Source organism: Formica exsecta, unplaced genomic scaffold, assembly GCF_003651465.1.
Source record: "Formica exsecta isolate Colony F162 unplaced genomic scaffold, ASM365146v1 scaffold66, whole genome shotgun sequence".
Classification (NCBI taxonomy): Eukaryota; Metazoa; Arthropoda; class Insecta; order Hymenoptera; family Formicidae; genus Formica; species Formica exsecta.
In genome coordinates, this window is record NW_021853422.1 from 765,852 (window position 1) to 787,928 (window position 22,077).

Sequence of the window (22,077 nt, forward strand, 5' to 3'; positions counted from 1 at the left end):
ATATATATATATTTATTTTTTTTTATTTACATATGAAGGGAAGTATTAATCATCTCTTTTTTTAAAGTTTATTTCAGCATCTAAATAAATGTAAAAAAATTAATTAATGCGTTTATACTCCGGTTGTGTATCTATATATTTAACAAGATTATAATGCAATTTTTAAAAAATTACAGATACATAACTTTTTACATACACAAAAGTATATAAAGAATGAAATAATTGAAGATGCAAACTTGTAAATTACATTACAAGTAAATTTAAATTACATTAAATACATTTCAATGCGACTTATGATAATTATCGGTTATATAGGGAGCTTCTAGAGAAAGCACGCGTTATCGATGCAATGTCGGCTTTTTATGGAGCAGTGTTTTTCCAAAAAGTCTGTGTATACGAGATTTCGTATAGTAGATTGTGCCTCTGCGGACATTTGTCTTCTTATTGAGTCATCACTTATTCGAATTAATGCGTTTGCGATCGCGTTATAATTGCTTATTGGCTCTCCCAGCTCGAATTATATTATCAACATGAGACTCGCATGATGCAATTCTGAATGTGCAATCGACAAATTTATAGATTGGAATGTTCGTAAGCATTTACGTTCTAACCTTCTTCTATTGGCAATGTGTTTGATATATCAAATGTATAATGTTAATCAAGGTTTTTGCCGAAAAATTAATTATTAAAAAATCTTAAGACCTAATATATAGTCTGATAAAATGGAGATAATCAATTAAAAATTCTAATAAAATGTTGATGATTTAAAAAATTGATAAAATAAGTCTTTTGCACATAAAAGGGAACATCAAGTATTTTACTATTTTATTTCACAAATATTATTTTGCTGTTAAGATTAATTTAATAAGATGTAATTAAAGATATTAATTTTTTAATAGTATAAGTTTAAATTTCTCTTGAAAAAAGTATTCAGTTTTTTCAAGATTTTAAACATTATTAATACTATTATCTTTATTTTTTAATAATTACATTATTTATTATCGTGTACATGATTATTGCAACTCTCGCAGAATTATAGATAAAAAATCTATTGTATATTTAAAATAATATTTAAAATTTCTTTTAGTTTGGCACAAACTTTTAGATTAACACAACCACATTTATTGATAATTTATTATTAGCGTTGTATTTACAAACTCTTACTTTCTGCATTTGTAATGCATACATAATATCACACATTAAAAACTTCTCAAGTTTTATGTACAAGATAGATAGTCTATCAAATTCACAACATATTAAAAATGATAATTTAATATATTCTTATATTACATTTTTTATCATACTAGAGCATTACCTTCTGTGGTTGTAATATTTATGCTGTCATTTATGTTTGTAACGTGCATTTCCATCTTTGCGTCACTTTTTCCCCTGCTTTTTCTTCGATGTGGTTTTGATCAGAGAGAAAGAAAATTCAGGAAGCAAGTAAACGCAATTATACTTTCGGAATACTTTCAATCCTTCGCGTGTCGAGCGGATCAAGATCTCGGAGTAAACTGTCAGCCACATGCCTACGTTGTCGTATATAATATGCTTGGCGAGGCGTCAACGAGAGCGACAAAAAGGCAGAACGAACGATGTCGGAGGAATGGAGAGAAGAATGAAGGCAACGAGTATGAGAGAGAGGGAAAATGTTTGAAAAAGGAGATGGAATGCTCGTTCGAGATTCTCAAAGGGAGGCGTCAAGGCGAGTGAGCGCCCATACAGCACAGAACATTGCAATTACATTGCAGCAATGTTACAATCTGTGATTGGCTCTTACTTTAAAAACCAACAAATCAACGTCGAATGTTGACCAGACAATAACTGAGCACTTTTTCTGCCGAACGCGACTAATGTTTTATGATATTATCCTCCTTTCTCTCATTATAATTTTGTTTTTTTTCGCTAGTAGGGAGATGACGTGATGAAGTGACATGATTCCCTCGATGTTATAAATGCCACATGAAATTACATCAATTTTACTTAATTTTTATTTTGGAGAAAATAGTGACACCGTGAAGCAGTTGACAAAATAATATTCAAAATTTATTTTATTATATTAATACACATATCCTTCAAAAATCTATTTTTAATAATATTTTATCATAATTGGAATTAAAATCATCGTCACTTCGTCACAAATTTAAAAATTGTATTACCCCACATACATTTTTTTTATAGTCAATCAACGTTATTCGATAAGTCATATTTTTACATCATGTCTATAATCGAAAGTATTACGATAATTGTCGATACAAATTTTTATCAGTCGTGCAAGCTACAAACGTTGATATCGAACCGACAATTTCAAGTATACATGTTCAGAATTGCGAATTCGAAGAACCGGAAAACGATTTCTTATTAAATTAATCAATTTGTATCAAAATCAGATTTCTTAAAAATCGATAGTCTAGATCGATTTGGACGATCGATTCGGAATCGAATATTTCCATCGACAAGTAAAGCTGCTCGGCATGCCAGATTCGGGACGCGCATCACGCCAAATCGTGATAGAGGGGATACACACACAATTAAAAACCGCGTATATGTCTCACATGAACGCGTTTTTCTACTGTTGTGTTATTCCCTCTACCACAGTTTGGCGTGATATGCGTCCCGAATCTGGTATGCTCGGTTGTGTGGATCGAATAAATGTTACAGTATTTCTTTGTACGCTCATATAGCGTGATCAGTGATAGTTTATACGTTTATTACGATTATCTTGTGAAATTTCGTGCCTTGTTTTATCGACGGTTCATCATTATTATTACGATGGCTACAATAGAATCTTTGTCGTACGAAATTCTTATTATGATTTTGGAGAAAATCAGCATCAAGGACATCGAGAATTTTAGTTCTACGTGCAAGAAATTTAAGCAAACATCATGGGGCGATAAACTTTGGATGAAAAAGCTCTATCAGAAGTATTACTTTTTTGTTTGTTTTTCGCAAATTCTTTTACAGAACGTTTTATCAAAACTCTAACAAAATATGAAATTATAGAGAGTTAATAATATAAATTTTTTTTAAGATCGGGGATATAAAAAGTTACATGATCGCCCGAATTGAAATAAAAGTGCAAAATTTATAACTTTATATTTCCAATATTTTAGCCAAGTTCTTGAAAAAGCATTCCGTTTAAAAACCTTATACAAAAAATGAAAACTTCTAACCATAATGAAATTTTGTACTTTTTGCAAAATTTTCCCTATGAAAATCTATGCATTTCAATATTTACCTTATACAATGACGTTGTTTGGTATAATTTTCAAAAAATATGTAACATAACTTCTCTTTGAATTGTAGATGGCCTCGTACAAGAATAATTTGTGATAGCATGACGAGTGAAGAAAAGATTATAAAAGATTATAAAGCAGTCGTAAAATGTGTAAAAGAAATGTACAATTTAATATCCGAAATACCTAAGGATAATTTAAGCGAAACAAACAAGAAAAAATCGATGTTAAAATTTCTGGACAAAACCAGGAATGATACGATTTATCAAATCGTTACATATGAGCTTGAAGGAATAATGCGGCAACATCCACGGTATACAACTTAATAAACTAAATTGATATTTACATGTGATACAATATTATGAATTAATATATCTAAATAATTGATGTATTAAATAATTAATATGTTGATTTGTCAGGACAATTGGTTGCGATTTGACTCAGAGATATTACAGCTACTACATTTTTCGACAACTGAAGTATTATCATCTGAAGCACAGTATACTAAAATTTAGAAGTAGACACAGATATCATCAACTTTTGGAAGAAATGATTATTCTTCTGGTGCAATGGTTCAATATTGACAGAATTATCTATTACTCAGACACAAAAACGTTCTTGGACAATATTGCAAAAGAGATATTGCAAGATCTTAGAGAAAAACATCCCTTGCATTCTATATTTGCGATGTCTGATGAATATTTTAATCATTGGCGAAATTATAATACATTCCATACATATTGGCATTACGAAGAAATGAAGACGATTTTGATTGCAATCAAAGAATTTTTGTCTGATCGATCGAATTACGGTAGAATATATCAAGAATTATGGATAAATTTAAATCCACATGTAGGTGATGAAGTTGAATTTATTGTAAGTTATTATAAGAAATTATTATGTTTCATTATTCTATGAACTGACAGCTATACTCATTGTTTTCATTGTTATTTATGGTATAGGTTTTAAGAAGAAAAGAAATATTTTTTCTAGCAATATATCATGCTATATTGCGAAGAGTTGGAATACACTCCGTTGTAAATTTCAACGGCTTTGAACTTCAAATTTTTCTTAAATCAAAGTAAGCATAATTTTAACTTTGGGGAGAGAAAGAGAGAAAGAGAGAGAGAGAGAGAGAGAGAGAGAGAGAGAGAGAGAGAGCTATTCGATCTTTCTGATTTTTATTCTTATCACACATACCCGTGCACATTTTTCATTTTTAGTATATCACAATTTACAATAAGTTACATAATTAATGTCCATAAGCATAAGCACGCGCGCAGCGCGCGTCTTTGTTGTTCTAGTGATGTTTAGAAAATATAATATCTTTAAGCATAATATTCTTGCTTCTTTTTTAGTAATTATCATTGGTCACGCGTATGTGTGTTTGTATGTTGCCTGTATGTACATATATTTTCTTTATGTTCTCAGCCTAGAATATTTTTATGTGAGACACAAGGATGGTCGATTCGACATAGATGATCGTATTCGAAGATATGATCGTATCCGAAGAGATGTTCCTATAAGAAGCTATATTGGAATAGAGTTCATTTTTGATCCAAATATTTTCAATTTGTCTATTAATGTTCCATTAAATGTGTTACAGGTGAATAGTTTCGAAATTATTAATAACACAAAAATATGTTTTAGACAAAAGTTGCTTCTATGGATGGGGAATATCTGACCACGTAATCAGTTATATAGCTTAACATTATTTTCAAGGTCATTTCAAAGTCAATTCAATTTTTTGGAATGAAATAGTATACTTTTGTTGTCAGCATCATCAAAAACTTTTCAAGACAATTTCAACAACCCTAAATAATGTATCATTTATCGTGGAATTAGTGAGAGACCAAAGCGCGAATACGCAGTGGCAGCGCAAATCCTGTTAACTTACCATTTTAGAAACAACACAAAGAAAAACTACAGACTCTCTTAATCATTCATTATTACAAATATTCAAATTGATGATCATTTCAAATATTTTACAAGTCTTTCACGAAGATTGGATCTTACCCTTGACAACATTTATTTTCAATAAATAGCAGAATATACTGAAACGACGAAAAGTTTGTACACATGAAGAAAGGGAGTGTGAATGTCAATATTTATAAGTTAAAGCACAAGTAATACGATGCAAACTCGCGCTAATTTAAAATTTAGGGGCTCGCGCTGCCACAGTGTATTCGCGCTTTGATCTCTTCTTAACTTTATGATATTAATTAAATGGTACATTATTTAGAGTTGTTGAAATTGTTTTAAAAAAATCTTAATGATGCTAATAACTAAAGTATACCACTCTGTATATGACTTCTATTAATTTAAGCAGTAGTTAATATAACCATCAATCAATTATACATCATTATAATCTTTGTAGAAAAACATATTAAACTAATATAAATTATTGTTTATGAACAATAAGAAAAAATAACAAACATTTTTTCACATTTTCTTATCGATAATTAGAATATTATAAGTCTATTTCTTAAGATAATGAATACATGTCTTTTTTATTGGACTTTTTAAGATAACATATTTGTTCTTTCAGGTAGAACCGACATTACTTAAGTTTTGGTCATCTGAGTCAATACAAGATTTGCAGCATACATGGGAAACAGATCAGGATGTCACTTACCCAGACATATTAAATATAAAAGTAACTTACTTATATTAAGGCTGGTATTCATAGTCCATTTTTATATTCAAGTCTTAAGTGTGGTCTTAGGTCGTTTTAAAATCTCATTCAACCAAAAGAAATGGCCGCTTAGCATTTTAAGATCGTACTTAAGACGATCTTGAATATAAAAACGGACTATGAATATCGGACTATGTCTATTGCACTAAAATATAAGAATGAACACTAATTACATAATTATCTGAAATTTAAATCGATACAAAAATCAATTTAAAAGTCACTTAAAAAAAAGGGGTTAGTTAAATTCTAATGTTACATCCTTCTTTCAGTGGGAATCTATATCATCTAAGATTATAAAAAGGAGCAAACCAGAAAGAAGATCGGCAGAACTAAAGTTTGTAATTGGAACGATCGTAAACCATAAATGTAATGATGATACTAATAGAATTCATTGTGGGGTTATAGTTGGTTGGCACTATTATTTCAATGGCTTACCTTTCAAAATATTTAATAGACCTAATATCATCAAATTTTGCAAATATAAGAACTGTACAGATTCTACGTGTTTGACGCATAAACCATACTACATAATTTTCTGTGACAATAACGAATACTGTTATGTACGACAAGGTATATTATCATTTGTAAAGGCTATAATATCGCATATAAAGCATCTTTAGTAAATCTCTCTCATTTGTAGCATGGTAAAATATTATATTTTCTCTTTATTTCAGAGAATATATTGATATTTTCTTCACCACCATTTATCGTACATGACGAGATAGGACGATATTTTTCTAAATTATTTTTCTGCGAACGTCCTTATTATGTACCGAATGAAATGCTAGCAAGATATTATCCATGTGACGTCGCTATAATTAACGAAATGATGCATAATTAATAGTTTATGTTACATTAGAAGATTTAGGATATATACACGAATACTTCAAACATTTTTATGCAGGAATTACAAATATTATAATATAATAAAAATATTCTGTATAGAAATATTTATATTGCTTTTATATACAAATACTTATTTGATTTTTCTTATTTTCTCCTATTTGGATATGTGTATTAAGATAGATAAAACTTAATTTAATTTTTATGTTTATTATATAAAATAAGGTCACACTTCTCATCTTCTTTTAATAACATTGAATCGTAAATAAAAAACTTTATAAATATTGTTCAATGTCAGATTTTATAAGACAAGTACAGAAATGTGCAAAGTATTGCTGAATTGGAGAGTCTTGCGTTTAATCGAAAAATAAATAAAAGAAAGTTGTATAAAGATTCAAATATTTACACAAGAAACATATATTTGTTATAAAACGTTCATTAATGTTTTATGATATTACCCTCCTTTTTCTCATTATAATTTAATTTTTTTTTCACTGATAGGATGATGATGTGATGAAGTGACATGATTCCCTCGATGTTAAAAATGCCACATGAAACTACTTATGAAATACTTAAAACAAGTAATATTTACTTGTATATATTATAGTATGTATTTTTCTGTGTGTATCACGAAATGACAAAAGGTCGTAATAGTGACTCTCGTGTCAAACCAGCGAAGTATCAGTCATGTGCACGCAAAGTTACTTGAAACCGCGATAAGTGTGAAGCTGAAAAGCGAAGAGCGAAATAAGACTTGTATGAGAAAATACCAATAAACAAATATACGTATATATATTTCCAATAAAAGCTACACGTCAACTATTTCAATTGTTAAATATCGATGAATTTATTTAAACGTAGTCCGAATTCCCTGATTCCTGTCCAATAAACAATCCCGAATTTCCCATGTCTCACAAGAGGCACATAAACGCACAAAATTGTAACGAATGCAACTTATTGTGTAGGAACTATTAGGAGTAGTTGCTTAATATAGGTCAAGAAAAATAGTACACGATGATTTATCATTTTTATATTGTAACATCGCGATGTATATGTTAGTTTGGCATAAATCGTGCAATTTGCGAATCCTGATTCAATCTGTAATCTTTCTGTAAGTTGAAAAAAATATTTAATACAATATGTTTTTATAAATTATACTTAATGTTATAATAGATAAGAGAACACAGTCGTAATTGCAATGAATGATAATGACAATTTATGTGCAATCGCATTACTCCTTGTATAAGAATCGATTACGTGAATCTTCCATCCCATGTTTGGATGAGTGAACGAGTTATAATAAACCAGATCGGGCCATGACGAGTTCGGAGTCAATATTAAAGTGCCTCCATCTCCTAAGAAGAAAATCATTTTTATAAATAAAATTAATCTTTATGATAACAAAAACACGTGCATTTGGAAGTTTTAGTCGGTTTAAAGTTGACGTGAGATAAAAATTTGTAATTATATTCGATAAATTGGATTTACTCGAAAGAAACAAGCTCTTACCTGGTTCGCAGATTTGCATGAGAGTCCTATTGAATTTCTTAAACGACGGAAAAGTATCGTCCAGTCTTCTATCTCGACCTTTATGCTTACTTAAACAAAGCGGCCCGACTAAAAAATAATAAAATTCGTATAAACGTAAAATTCACATAAACGTACAAGATGGAGAGTGAATGTAAAGTCTACCAACCCGCGGTCGGTCGCGGTCGACCCCTTCTAGTCAATTCAATTCCAGCCAACACTCTGATCTTACTTTGCGCAAGATCGCTGAGCGTGTCGTATCCTCCGTGAGGATCATCGGTTATTATTAAAGGATGGTACAGATTTGCGCTGTGCGGATTGTTCCCGCCATAAACATGAAAGCTATATGTTAATCCGCGACGTAAGTACAATTCAGGTATCAACGCGCCTTCGATGTACCAGGCAAGACCCACTGATGGTTTCCCTGTAAATAAAAAAAATTCCTTAAAGTGATGTATTGTCGAAAAACAATCTAGCTATGAATCTAAGCTAAGATCAAAGAAATTTATACCCGTAATTCCCTGATATCCTCTTTTTCCTCCGGAGGGTCCGATAGTTGCTTTGAAAGTTCGAACGCTTCTGTCGATTATTTCGGCTTTCTGCCAAGGTTCTCTAAAAAAAAAAGTAACAGACGAGATTAAAACCAAGAACCGCAATTTGATTATAAGTAAAGAAACATTATAGATCCTTCGCACTTTTGAGAAAGTTTGCTGCTGGTCTCCGTAAAGTCGATACAAGCATTCTCTGCTTCTTTACGATTTAGTTCGAGTACTACATCGCCTCTCGGATACAAATCGTGAAAGCTCGGTTCGTTATTAGTTTTATCGAGTCTGCCTAAAGCCCAGACCACGTATACTGGTTTATCCATAGGGAATTCTTTGTCTCCGGGATCGGCTGTCAAAGTATATATATATATCATGTGTTTGTATATGTGAGAAACGCACCAGCTCTCGTGTAACTCACATGAAACAAGTGTACGCCTATACGTAATGATGTTGATACCGTTCTCTCTCACCGCGGTGAAGAGCTGATTGCTATCCAAACCGCCGAGAAGCTCGTCTCTGCAAACGCCTTTGTACTGACCAAGAACTTTCCCACACTAGAATCATTAAGATATTCATTATTGCATTATCTTTCATTTTTCTTTTTTTCATAGAATCACATTAAACAAGGTTACGCACTGGTGTCTTTGCTGTGATATTATAGTCCGTAGCGTATCCACGGGTATCGTCCATATATGCGATGGTTGCATCCGAACCTTCCATTTGACTGGAGTTTTCCGAACCGGACAATCCAAAAGCCATATACTCATCTTCGGCTAGAAAATAAATAAATAAAAAACGTATTTCCACATATTAATAATATGTCATAGTGTTTTTTAAATAATAACACCCATGTATAATTTGCGTTAAATATACATACCGACTTGACCTACCAATTGAATGGTAATCTGCGGGCCGAAGATTTCCCAGGCAACTTGATATCGTTTGTGCAGCTGAACGCAATTCGGAAGAGACTGCGTTTGCTTGATAATTTTTATCAACGACGGCGGTACATTGAGTCCATCGGGTATAATAGCAGAACCATAATTCGATTTAGTTTTTACATCAAAAACACTCAGCCAATCTATGTTGAAAACCGTCATATCGCCTGGCAGTTCTAGTATGATGTCTTCGTTATTGTATGTTCTAAGAGAATCCATGCTAAAAAGTAGAAAAAATTTTCTTTTCACATTTTAGAATGCACTGATAAAATGCAATCCTTTGAGTATATCAATGTATTTGCGGCAAAAAAAATAAGTGTAATAGATTTTAAAAAATTATAACATTCTCTATTATTTCTCTCTTACTATCCATATTCATCGGGTACTTTGTGACCCTTGCTAGATGGTTGTGGACCAAGACCGACCCAGAAATACGTGTCCACACCTTGCCCATCGTACATAAATTGTGATATGCTGATAGTTTTTGAGTCCAAAATCACGATGGGTTCTGACGAAACATTGTGAGATCTTTTCGACAGCTGTGATATCTTTTGTGGCGCGGGTGGATCAAACTCCTCCGGAACGTACACATCACCGAAGGTGTTCTAAAGTTGAAAAAACAATTTTAAACAACTAAACTGACCTCACCTTAATCATGGCACAAAAATTTCAAAACGGTAACAGCTATATCTTAGTAATATGGCAATACATCATTTAATTAAGAATATTATTGAAATGATACAATATCTAAATTTATAAACAAGAATAGGACAAATTGTAAATTATTAAATACTTTGAATATTTTATGTTTAAAATACGCTTTATAAATGCATCTAACTTATTCTTGCTTTTACGATATTACATAGATATTAGTGCTAAATATGAAATAATATTAGCATGAAATCACACATAATACATTATACTTAAAATTTATACCTACTTGACTTTGTAAATCGTACACTGCAAACCATTTTATATCCGTTATTTTCTTATTATCGGGTAAGGTGAGTGTAAAATACCGGTTCAAATAGCGATCTAATATATTTGTCCTGAAAACCAAGCAATTATTAGAATTAAGAACTGAGTAATTTATAGTTGAATTTAATTTCGAATTTTTTTTAAACATTTATAGAAAAAAAATACAGCTTACTTGCCCCACTCATCGGGGACGATAAATCCTTGCGGGCCTGGTCTATTCGATGCTCCTGCCCAGAAAAACGTATCAGCTCCATTACCATCATAATTAAAGGACGTCAACAGTAAGGTATATTGATCCACAGCCCAAACATCACCAGAAACTTGATGATGATAGGGATTTAACTTTCCCAAATATTTTCCCTTATATTCTCCATTATCTTCTTGCGCATAAGCTGTCGACATCAAAATATTTATTAGACTTGACAAAAATATTTATTAAATAAAATAAAATAAAATAAAATAATAGCATACGATATAGACATTTAAGAGATTGACAGAATTTCTTATCAGAGCAAAAATAATATAATAAATATAATATCGAGATAAAAATCAAATGTTGCAATAACTAATATCTATAATATAATATAAATTAATTCAAATTTCATAATATAAATTATATAAAACTATTATAAAATTATAAGAGAGAGAGAGAGAGAGAGAGAAAGAGAGAAAATAAATAACAAACTCAAACATAAATAATTGGCAAGTAAGAGCCAGCGCTGGAGTTGGTGCGCATACTTTATTTAAATTAGTTTAGCCGAGTGTCGATTTACGACATTACAAAATTATAATTAGACGAACGTTTAATATAGCATGTTTATATATTTTAGCAAAGTATATGTAAAAAGAAAAAATATATTGTAATCATATTTATCATGATAATTTATCTATTTTTTTAAATGTGTTTAATACAGTTTGAAATAAATTCTCTCTGAATAATTCAAATTCCAAGCTCTAGATTTCTATCGTTTGCATAGGGAAACTTGTTTTTCGAAAATATCGAATGAAGCGATGTCCTTCGGGGAGATATTAATGCCAGATGAAGCGATCTTTTTGACTATTATCGTTTTGATTTTGCGACGGTTTTTTCTCAAATTCTTTTTCACCAATCTCTTTCTGTTTTGCAAATGCCTATTTCTATACACAATATACGAGATCAATAATTACCGTAAGAAAATAGCAAACATCCTAGAAGCATCACGAGAGCACTCTCCGTTCTTTTCGTTCTCGCTCGCCATCGCTTCATTTTTCTCCTAAATATTCGAGAACATGTCACTGACTTTTATCGAGAAATGACTAAGAAATCGAGAGATCACAAGCGGAGAGAAACTGACGGAATGGACAGATGATCGGAGTGGATTATGTACAACTGGTAGCTCTGATCCAATGCTCATAATCAGGCGAGTCCGAGCAAAGTCAATGATCCGTGAATGAGTCCGATATGGTGTCACGAATAACGGTTGGCGATCGCGAATAACGGCGATGTCTTGCGTTTTGATATTATGGTGAATTCGCCGAGAATATTATGTTCCTCTGACGCGCCGTCGTCTTTTGTGACGGAAATGCGGCTAGAAAACCGAATCGGCCTTCACGGAACGCGGTTCCACGCACAAGCACTACGAGCGGACTGTACATTCCCCGAGAGAAAGTATGCGCTCGCTTGTTGGCTTGGGAACACCGGGGACCAATCGACGTTAAAACGAATTTACTGCAACCGGTCGCGGTCATTGTCATCATCTTTTTGGAATCCAGTTCGCGCAATGACGAGGACGATAGACCAGATGTCTTTTCGATGAAACATCGATTAGTCATATTTTCGGTTCTTCCCACGCTACTTTATATCCTGTTGTTCCACCCTACTTTGTTTTATTAAGAAAGTAAGTATGGATATGAAACAAACAGATATAATTATTGCGATTATTTTGATATATCGTGAATCACATTTTTTGACAAATTCACAATCAATCACGAAACGTATCATCAGATCGATGGATTCGAGAGAGAAACAACTATTGTTACAATATTGTTCGCAATTAGATTATAAGATATTAATTTGTCCAAAAAAATTTGTTCGTATATAAAAAGTCACATATAAATATATACAGGGTGTCCCAAAGCACCCTTGACAACGCTCGTGAGCAGGTAGAGCACAGTAAACTGAACAGAAAAGGTATAATACTTATTTGCTATCAAACAATAAAATATAATCTAATTTAAAAATTTCGAAAGCATTTCTTCCTTTTGAAGTTGAAAAAGTTCTTGCAATTTTTCGAAATTTTTGTCAATTCTTTGTTTTTAAAAGCGGAAAGTATCTATCTTAAAATGGTCGGAAAAATAGAAAGTTTTGTCCTATTTAGCCACGTTGCGTTACATTTTTCGCTTCTAGAATAAAATATGTGATTATTCACAATTTTAAAGAAGTATATGCAAAAAAATATTTAACAAAAAAAAATTGTGTAACTAAAAAAAAAGAAGACAACAAATTATTTTTCAAATAAATATCGAATAAAATAAAAATAAATATTTTGTGTATGTGCGTGCAATTTTAATTTCTCTAACTCTTTTTCTCCAATATAAATGCATTAATATAATATAAAATACTTACAAATGTAAAACGACACTATTTCTAGGAATAAATTCTAATTAAATTGATCAAATTTATTTCAACGTTTAAATGTGTGTATATATCTTCTCTTCTTCCCTACGTGTGGCTGTTTGATCGATTAGCGTCGAGCGTAATATATTCCATGTCGGTTGTCAGAGTTTTCCGTATATAAAACATATTGCATCGCATTGCTTCATTGATTGATATAATTTCGGTTCATTATGTCGTTGCCGACATTCGAAACAGCCGAAAACGGATTGATCACTACAGAACTACAGAAACGAAATCGAGGATTTTGTGATAAGAAAGTAAGTTTATCATTTCGTCCTCGATATATTTTCAATTGCGTTATAATGAACATAAGTTATACAGAAATTTATTTTCTCACTTGCTGCAACCATCATGTCGAAGATATTCCGATGTTTCAATAATCGAGAAAGATCAGATAAAAGTAAAAAAAATATTCCAGTCACTGAATGAAATATCAATATTACATGTTTTCATGAATGTTGAGAGATATACTTACATTCTCTGCAAATAGAATTAATTATCTTATAGATTCTGAAAACGTATATATTACGGATAATTTAAAGTAAAAAAGAAAAATCTTCACACACTTAAGATCATATTATATGATAAGACATACATATAATGGAATCTATAACATAAATATATTACAGCTTATAAAAGTGATAATAATAATAAAAGGAAAGGAAAATATATATATGAAACCTAAATTCTTAACAATGTTTTCTTGAAAGTACACATATTATAAGAATTCATTAGCAGGTTTTATTTCATATGTAATAAAAAAAGTGTTACTACAAGATTCAGGTACTACGCAACAATTGTTCTTATTTTAAAGCATCCATTTTTTGATTAATGATATATATATGAATGATATGTTTCACTGTGAAATGACACATGTGAAAATAATTTTGCTAAACTATATGTATCGCATAAATATGAATTATTACTATTATTATGTTCCGGTCATACTAATATCTTTGTATTAAAAAATAAAAGATAAGTCAGATCATATCTCTAATGAATCTGTTTTTTGTATCTATAATATATAAAGCTAAAATACATATAAAAAGGTTCGATATTTTTTTGTACTATTTAGTCATGTTATTTGTGCTCATAAAGATAAATAATTAATTAATGATAAAATTATGCATACATGGCTTTAGCACGTCAAGATCAGATCTGTGGTCTTTGTGATATATTCCATAATTATAAATAGATTATATAAATTTTAGCGCACTCTTCTAATGTGTAATTATTCTGAAGAAAACACGCAGTATCATAATTTTAACGCAACTATCTGAGGTAATATAATTAAAGTAGAATGGCGTGTCTTTAGTTTGTTCAATTGAATATTTCAAGATTTTCCCGTTTAATAGGCATTCATAAAAAAAATGGAGATAAGTATATATAACATTAAGAACTATCTCCGGGATTTTTTTAAAATTCACTTATTTTTTGTTCATTCTGCAGATGCACAGAATCACAATTCATTCTTATAGGATAGGTAATAATAATTTTAACAAAATTGTTTAAATATAAAATATTGCTAAACCAACAATAATTAATAAAAGTAGAAGATTTGCTACATATCTTAAAATAACATAATTTGTGTGAATGTACGAATGTACTGCAAAACTGCGCTATTTTATTTAACTAAATTTTAAATGGACAAACATTTCAATTTCATGTATGCAATAATTATATACAAAATAACAAAAATTTAAAAAAAGATCCCTCAGATAGCTCTATTCATAGACTTCTGAAAATAGAAAGGCACTCTACATAAGTAACCCCTAAGAACTTTACAAATTGGATATAACGCTGACACTTTGAGATAAATTTACTTGGCCTCTCAAAACCTTTTGTTGCAATCTCTTGCAAAAAATTTTTGCCATAAGTTTATTTCGACGTGCTTCTTCTTGTCGTTCCTGTTGTCGCCGTTTGAATCGTACTTCATTTAATCGGAGATACCGTTTACGTAACCGCTCCTTCATTTCCTCGTCGGTAATTTTTCGTTGCGCGCAAGCTATATGTACAATAAAAAAAAATTGTGAAATATATATATTATAAAATGCTACAATATTCAAAAAAATTAATTTTGTTCTAAATATAATACAATGTAAATTATTAATTTGACAAATGTATATTATAATTAAATTTCACCTGTTGGCTTTCGTATCGGTGCGGATTTATTGACAGTAGATGTACTAGCCATTGCCAATAATTGTATCCTTTTCTCTTTTCTCAATTCCCGCAATTGGCATATTTCCGATAAATATTGTCGGCGTGTTTCCGCATTGCCCACAAACTCGGGATTGTTTCTAGATAAATAATCCTGAAATTGATTTGACTGTCAGGAATCCGAAAAGTCTATGATATTTCATCTTTAAAATCAATCATAATAGTTATTCGGGACGTTATATTTGATATTATAAATACGAAAATTATTTTATTCAAGTGACAAGTCTACAAATTGAGTATTTCGTCTATTAAGTTTCATCAAATTTCTTACCTGCAATGTACTCATTCGATGAACTTTATTTTTGTTATTCCTTTTCATAATATCGCAAGAACAGGTATCAAATTTGGCTGCACTCGAAGGCTGCTTGGAAACTTTTGGCATTATTGGAATGATATCCGAGATTTCATTTTTCGAGATATTCTCCTTCGTAAACGACACCTCATACGCAACAGCTTTGGGATACATTTGATGACATCCACATTTTCTGATGTTTTGATACGCGGCACCACACGCGCGACAATGTTGACAATTTCTCTCTGTCTTATTAATACCGGTATTATCTGCGATATTTGGTTTCGATGCGTAATTCTTGCACGCTGTGACAGTATCTTTGATCGCTTTATTATTACTACAAGAGCAAGCCTCGTTACAATTGCATTTTAATACGCTATTTTGTACTTTACGTTGTTGAACTATGCTAGTGTCTTGCGAACTGTCAGAATAGATTTGCTTTTGCGTTTGATGCTCCGCTGCACGGCACAAAGTTGTGCCGTTGTTGTTGTCGATTTTACTGCTCGAATGACAATGATCGCATAATGTTTCCGCCGTCGTGGTTTCCGAATTTCGATACATAACGCGTTCATTAGCACAATCGCAATTCTTTCCAGTGTTATTTTGTTCGTTATGATTCAAACCGCGTCTGTTCTGATTCTCCGCGTTACAGTTTTGTCGGGATTTGCCGATGATTTTTCTATCCGCATCCTTAACAGGAACATTGACATCGCATTCGCACGCATTCATGTGGTTCCTCGACGTTTGACCATTTGATCCCGAGATACTTTCACGCGTGCAGGAGAGATTCTTTTGATATACATCACAATTATAAATGGCATTACTGATATCCGCGACAGGTTTCTGTTCGGAACACAATGCACATGTAAATAGTGGTTGTTTTTCGATGGTTCGTTTGACTTCAATTGTGTTTAGGCCACATTTATTATCGTTAGTGGACGAGCAAATGTCACTACGAGTGCAACTACATTTCGATTTGGATGCATTGATTTGATTCTTAGCCTCTTTCTGTTTTTGTTGGATGGTATTACTCTTCGATGCACGGGGATAGGTGGGTTCCGTCGCGCCGTCGTCATTTGCGTAATTCGTCTGCGTCTGCGTCTGCTGCGAAACGATCGACACATCTCCTTTACGCGATCTGATCGAAGCTGTATCGGAGTCAGGCTTCTGATTACACCGCACGCACGTACGGGCGGTATTATGTGTTTGGCACGATTGATCTCTGCATTTTGCACCATTCTGATAACATGGTTTTTGAGAATTCATGTACTTCGTATCCGATTTTATCGGCGATTCGAGCGGTGTCGAGGACATTTCCCGAGGTAACGTTTGTACACCGACAGTGATTTGCTTCGTTATGGATCTCTGCGTTCTGGACGCAGACACAATTTCCCCTCCCGTCTTCGAATGGGCGCTGGATAGATTCGTAGTCGTTTGCGTGCAACTGTTACGTTTCATGATCCTCTGGATTACGGTATCACACACAGCCTCGCGGGTCGCCAAGTTGCAGTGAGATGACCACGGCTCGTTCATGGAATCCTCCCGCAGATCGGATATACTACTGAAAAGGAAGAGAGATAGAGAGAGAGAAAGAGATTAAAATAAAGTGAAATTATGATATAGAATTCCGTATCTACATTACGGAGTATAAACATGTCGCATTACCCGTGTACGGCGTGTTGTTCCCGTCTAACTATCGCCGTTTGCTTCGGTTTGAGATTCGCCGATTTGGACTTTCTCGGTGAGGATTTCGGTCTTTCTAATCGCCTAGGCTGTTCTAGCAATCTAATCGATAAAGAAAATATAATAATATAAATATTCTACTTTGTGGAAAGAAAAAGAAAACTTGTTTAATATTTGACAATTTTTTAGTCCGATAAAGAGATTATTAAAATACGAATATTCGGAACGTACTTTTTCAAGTTACAGAGATGGCTGATTTCATTGGTAATCCAAATCAGTTGATTTCTCTTCTCCATTTCGGCGTAATTAACGAGTTTAGAATCACCGGACTCGGACATGCTGCACTTCTTCAATTCAAAGTGCCTTTCCGACGAGGTAGTCGGCAATCTCCAATCGGTATTGTTATCCGTATTATTATTAGATTCGACGAGTGTCCTTCTATTGTTAACGACGGCATCTAGTAAGATCCTGTTGTGATCCGGGAGTATGCTGTTCGTCGTGGTCGATTCTCGATGCGGCAGTTTACAGTTCTCCTTGAAGCAGAATATATCGTTCACCTTAGCATTTTTATGATTGCGCTGAGGTACGAAACACTCGGAACTCTCGCTCTTATCAGGATCCGTCGGAGTGTTGCTGCTCCGCTGACAGTCATCGGTTCTTAGTCCTAGTCGCGCTTTTCTACCGTCCATCTCTGTTCTATCTGTATGTCGGTCGAACTTGTCACTGTTACTACTTCCCAATGCGACTTCCTTTATAACGTCACTGGTGGTTCCTACAGATTTCTGCATCGATATATCTTTCTTCTGCAAGTTCCACTCGTCCGAGGACTCGGTGGTGCTATGCTTGTTCGTCAAAGCCTGAAGCAATTGGGCTCGGTAAACCTTGTTCCTTGCGTCGTCCGGATTCCAGGGAACGTTGTCCTCCAAATTATGCTCAATTTTATCGTCCGTGTACTTTGCAGTGACCAGCCGTTTTATCACGTGCTGTATCAGTCTTTTCTTAACTTGCTTGTCACATTTGTTGGCGTCGACGAGGCTCTTGAGGATGCTGACGCTTCTCTCCAAGTCTCGAACCAAGCTATCCGAATCTCCCCACAGCTTGTCGTTAACGCTGGAGCTGCTGTTTGGTAAAGTCGAGTTCGATCTACCGGTATCCGAAGACACGTGGCTATCCCTCCCGTTCGGAACGTTTGCGTAAGTGTGTCCCGGAAAGTATTCAAAACTGTTAGCTCTCCCGGATACATTCTCCGCCTCGTCGGGCTGAGGTGTTATCGAGGTCGACGCGTTCTGCGAAATGTCCGTGCTGCTCCGATGTCTTTGAGCGTCCCTCGCGCTCGTACCGATCTCGACATCATCTGCTGAACGCGAAGCGTTTTCGCATTTTCTTATATTTTTGACCTTATACGTACCATTGGACTTTTTCAAAATAGAATGTATCGTTTGCAAATTAGGATCTTTCTCCGTTAACAACGGCGACTTGCTTTCGTCAAGATCTGAAACTTGAATGGCAACGGATTCTTGAGAGCATACGTCTGGACTTGTCTGTATTACTTTATCACAAGTGGCAGGTTTATTTACCACAGTAGCGATAGAGGACGTAGAGTTAAAGATTAGAGGCAACACAGATTTCTTTTCTTTAGCGTGTAAGTTTAGTTCGCTCTGACTTCTCTTCAAAGAGGATTTTGACGACGACGCGGGTATTACATTCATCGAGATGCTTTTCTGCAACGGCGAACTAGATGGACGTGTAATTTCTTTACGTTTCGAATTTACGATCCTTCTTTCTACCGTCGAATATTTCACCAGCGTCAATGGCGTCTTAAACGATGATGTAGGGGTATCGAAATTGTGTACTTCCCGTTTCGTGGGCTTTATCATAGCTTTCGGTTCTGCGGCATCATTCGCAACGCATCTCTCTTGCGATTTTATATTATCTCCCGTGATAATGCCAGGCAAATGGTTCTTGACAATAGGCGTTATCTCTATTTCGTTCTCCGATCCTGAAGCATGCGCTACCAACGGTGTGGAATTTGCATCAGGCGCAGTCGATGATTTCGAACCGCCATGCGCCCCTGTATTCTTCCCCGATTGCATCCCGGATTCGGTGGTACCTTCCGGATCTAACCGTAAAGCAGCCGAGCATCCTCGCGCCAGAGCCATGCGTTCTATGGTGCTTAATCTCTTGTCGTCTTGCTTATTATGGTCGAGTGAATTGAAGTAACCAACATCAGCGCCGCTATCCCATTCCAGTGGTTTGTGAGAAGTTACGCTGGAAGTTGGGGAGGATAGCCTTCTGTCGTTTATCTCGGGAAACTTCTCTTGGCTCTCATTTTTTTCCTCGTGTATCGTTTCCGGCGTGAGATGGTGCTTGAAATCGGGCGATGGTGTCTGGAGATCTGTCAACGTTTCAACGTACCTGGTTGAAGTATCCGTATTTGAGGACTGTCCGATCAATGGAGGCCTTACCCACCTACGTCTCTCCCTCGGGACATAAGACATTAGATTATACTCTTCTCCGATACAGTCTTGCCTATTCGGGCCCACCTGTGCGTTCAGTTCGTACACGCTGTAGTAGTAGTTAACAGTCTCCTGCGGAGTATTCGACACGGGTAGGGAGAAATATTGATCCAGATTCGCGTCTCGGGAGTATTTGCGATAATATTCCATTACCTGCGCGGAGAGACTCTTCTTGGCTAAATTTGCCTTCAATTTCAACGGCTCCGCCGTAAATGGTGGGGAGCGGCTGCAGGAGGCGCGATCGCATTTCTCGCGCGCTTCCGTCAGACGAGCTGGTTCATCGTCGCCGGTGTTCGCGAGGTCCCTCGAACAACAACCGCCCTCGCAGCTTGATTCTGAATCGTATTCCATACTACTGAAGCATCCTCTCCTCTTCTACATTCTCCGGCCGCCGCGTTTTTCACTCGCACTTTTAAGTCGTCGCGTAGATTCTCCCCGCTCGATCGCAACGAACGACGATCGAATAGAAATTAAACATATTTATATATTCCGCTTTTAATATTCACGATAGGTCGTGCGCGTCTATTATCGATGACGGATGCTTGCAGGTTATGAATACAGATGTGCGTCACTTTATACCTGACGCGTTTACGTTCGGTTCGAGAAGATCTCGCATACTCTCGCACTAATATCCGCGTTTCTCGACGAGAAATTGCAGTTACAATCGCTTACGTTGTAACGACGATTCAAATCAAACTCTTGTTTACATTTTACATCTGCTGCCCACGGCTTCTCCCCAGTCACTCCGCTGGGGTGCGTTCCGTATACCGGAATGTTCGTCCAGACGAGGTATAAAGCCCGTATCAGACTACGCATTGAAAATTGAAGATTGAAGATTAAAGATTGGAATTTGACTATCAGAACAAAAGGAACTAAAATTTCTTTGTCCTGATTGGTCAAATTTCAATCTTCAATCTCAATCTTCAATGCGTAGTCTGATACGGGCTTTAAAGTACCTTTACATGGCAGCGTTAAGGTACCTTTACATGGCAGCGTTAAGCGTCTGCGTAGAAAATTGCGCAGAATCTAATTTCAGCCTAGAATCTATCTCTTTTAAATTCTGCGCATTTTTCTGCGCAGACGCTCGACGCTTAATGCTGCCATGTAAAGGCACCTTAACGTCACACACCGAGATTGTCTCGTGAAACAGAACGATTCTTGGACGATTTTGCGCTTGCGCATACATAACATTTTATTTATGTTTTGTGATTATATTTTATATTAAAGAATATTAATTTACTTAAATAATTGATCACAATTAAACTAGCTGCCTTTAAATTATCCATTACCAGGTTTTATCTACATGTAAGTAACATTAAACTTAGATATAAAACTTCAAACATAATATATTCTTTATATTAATTTATATTAAAACACAAAATTGATAGAATATAAACATAAATATAACCTACAACGCAAATCTACATATATTTGACCGTCGCTTTATTACATCACGCCGTTTTGCGCATGCGTGACGTTTTTCATCGGAGTCCTGAGCACGACGAAAAGTTGTCGCCCGGACGTTCGGAAATTGTGAAAACGGAACGCAGTTATGACGTTACACCTTGGTAAACGGAACGGTTTTGTAATAAAAAGTTGTCCGGGACGTTACTACGGAACGCACCCCTGTAGCGGGATTCATTAACTTACTAACGACAGTTTTCGGTATCGTTAACTAGCGACAGCCAATGGCAAGGACAATCCTGGTGAAAAGCGTAACTCTAATGGCAGTAACAAGGCTGTAAGAGTAGAAGAGTATACTTTTAAGAGCAAATGGGAATTGCCCATTTCGTTACTCCCCGTCTAAACATCACTAAAAACAGTATACTCTCCTACTCCTACAGCCTTGTTACTGCCATTGTAAAATGCCCTTTAAGATGTCCTAAACCAATCACAGAGCCGTATTAGCATCTTAAGACATTACTTAAGGGCCGTCTACAATGTTGCT

The 22,077-nt window shown here is 34.4% G+C and overlaps 3 protein-coding genes across 4 annotated transcripts; 1 reads left to right on the top strand and 2 right to left on the bottom strand.

Moving 5' to 3' along the window:
• The first annotated feature begins 2,583 nt into the window (after positions 1–2,583).
• On the top strand, positions 2,584–7,167 carry LOC115242921. The gene is made up of 8 exons (XM_029819541.1): positions 2,584–2,924; positions 3,307–3,549; positions 3,656–4,112; positions 4,199–4,317; positions 4,668–4,842; positions 5,785–5,892; positions 6,201–6,501; positions 6,606–7,167. The coding sequence occupies exons 1-8, from the start codon at positions 2,653–2,655 to the stop codon at positions 6,770–6,772; spliced, it is 1,842 nt and encodes a 613-aa protein (XP_029675401.1). The 5' UTR covers positions 2,584–2,652; the 3' UTR covers positions 6,773–7,167.
• Positions 7,168–7,556: 389 nt separating this feature from the next.
• LOC115242920 (protein Skeletor, isoforms B/C) lies at positions 7,557–12,455 on the bottom strand. Of its 2 annotated transcripts, none has more exons than XM_029819540.1 (12): positions 11,952–12,455; positions 10,935–11,154; positions 10,725–10,833; positions 10,151–10,389; positions 9,724–10,004; positions 9,483–9,619; positions 9,265–9,400; positions 8,997–9,195; positions 8,813–8,913; positions 8,471–8,725; positions 8,284–8,391; positions 7,557–8,129 (listed from the first exon to the last, which is right to left on the bottom strand). In XM_029819540.1, the coding sequence occupies exons 1-12, from the start codon at positions 11,998–12,000 to the stop codon at positions 7,939–7,941; spliced, it is 2,025 nt and encodes a 674-aa protein (XP_029675400.1). In that variant the 5' UTR covers positions 12,001–12,455; the 3' UTR covers positions 7,557–7,938. The 2 variants fall into 2 exon arrangements, with proteins under 2 accessions (XP_029675400.1, XP_029675399.1); XM_029819539.1 differs by having other exon boundaries at positions 7,563–8,129; positions 11,930–12,453.
• A 1,681-nt stretch (positions 12,456–14,136) lies between these two features.
• On the bottom strand, positions 14,137–20,886 carry LOC115242919. Its single transcript, XM_029819538.1, has 5 exons — positions 17,845–20,886; positions 17,596–17,715; positions 15,910–17,491; positions 15,561–15,732; positions 14,137–15,423 (listed from the first exon to the last, which is right to left on the bottom strand). Exons 1-5 carry the CDS (start codon positions 20,478–20,480, stop codon positions 15,200–15,202), a joined length of 4,734 nt encoding a protein of 1,577 aa, XP_029675398.1. The 5' UTR covers positions 20,481–20,886; the 3' UTR covers positions 14,137–15,199.
• Positions 20,887–22,077: the final 1,191 nt, after the last annotated feature.

Bases quoted from the DNA above. Each gene is read 5' to 3' on its own strand.
- LOC115242921 (XM_029819541.1), top strand. From the start codon at position 2,653: ATGTTACAGTATTTCTTTGTACGCTCATATAGCGTGATCAGTGATAGT. The intron at 4,113-4,198 runs GTAAGTTATTAT...TTTATGGTATAG, and splicing joins GTGATGAAGTTGAATTTATT to GTTTTAAGAAGAAAAGAAAT. The intron at 4,843-5,784 runs GTGAATAGTTTC...TTGTTCTTTCAG, and splicing joins TTCCATTAAATGTGTTACAG to GTAGAACCGACATTACTTAA.
- LOC115242920 (XM_029819539.1), bottom strand. From the start codon at position 12,008: ATGAAGCGATGGCGAGCGAGAACGAAAAGAACGGAGAGTGCTCTCGTG. The intron at 10,390-10,724 runs GTAGGTATAAAT...TTTCAACTTTAG, and splicing joins TGTACGATTTACAAAGTCAA to AACACCTTCGGTGATGTGTA. The intron at 9,401-9,482 runs GTGCGTAACCTT...TAATGATTCTAG, and splicing joins ATATCACAGCAAAGACACCA to TGTGGGAAAGTTCTTGGTCA.
- LOC115242919 (XM_029819538.1), bottom strand. From the start codon at position 20,480: ATGGAATACGATTCAGAATCAAGCTGCGAGGGCGGTTGTTGTTCGAGG. The intron at 15,733-15,909 runs GTAAGAAATTTG...AATCAATTTCAG, and splicing joins ATCGAATGAGTACATTGCAG to GATTATTTATCTAGAAACAA. The intron at 15,424-15,560 runs GTGAAATTTAAT...TTGTACATATAG, and splicing joins ACCGATACGAAAGCCAACAG to CTTGCGCGCAACGAAAAATT.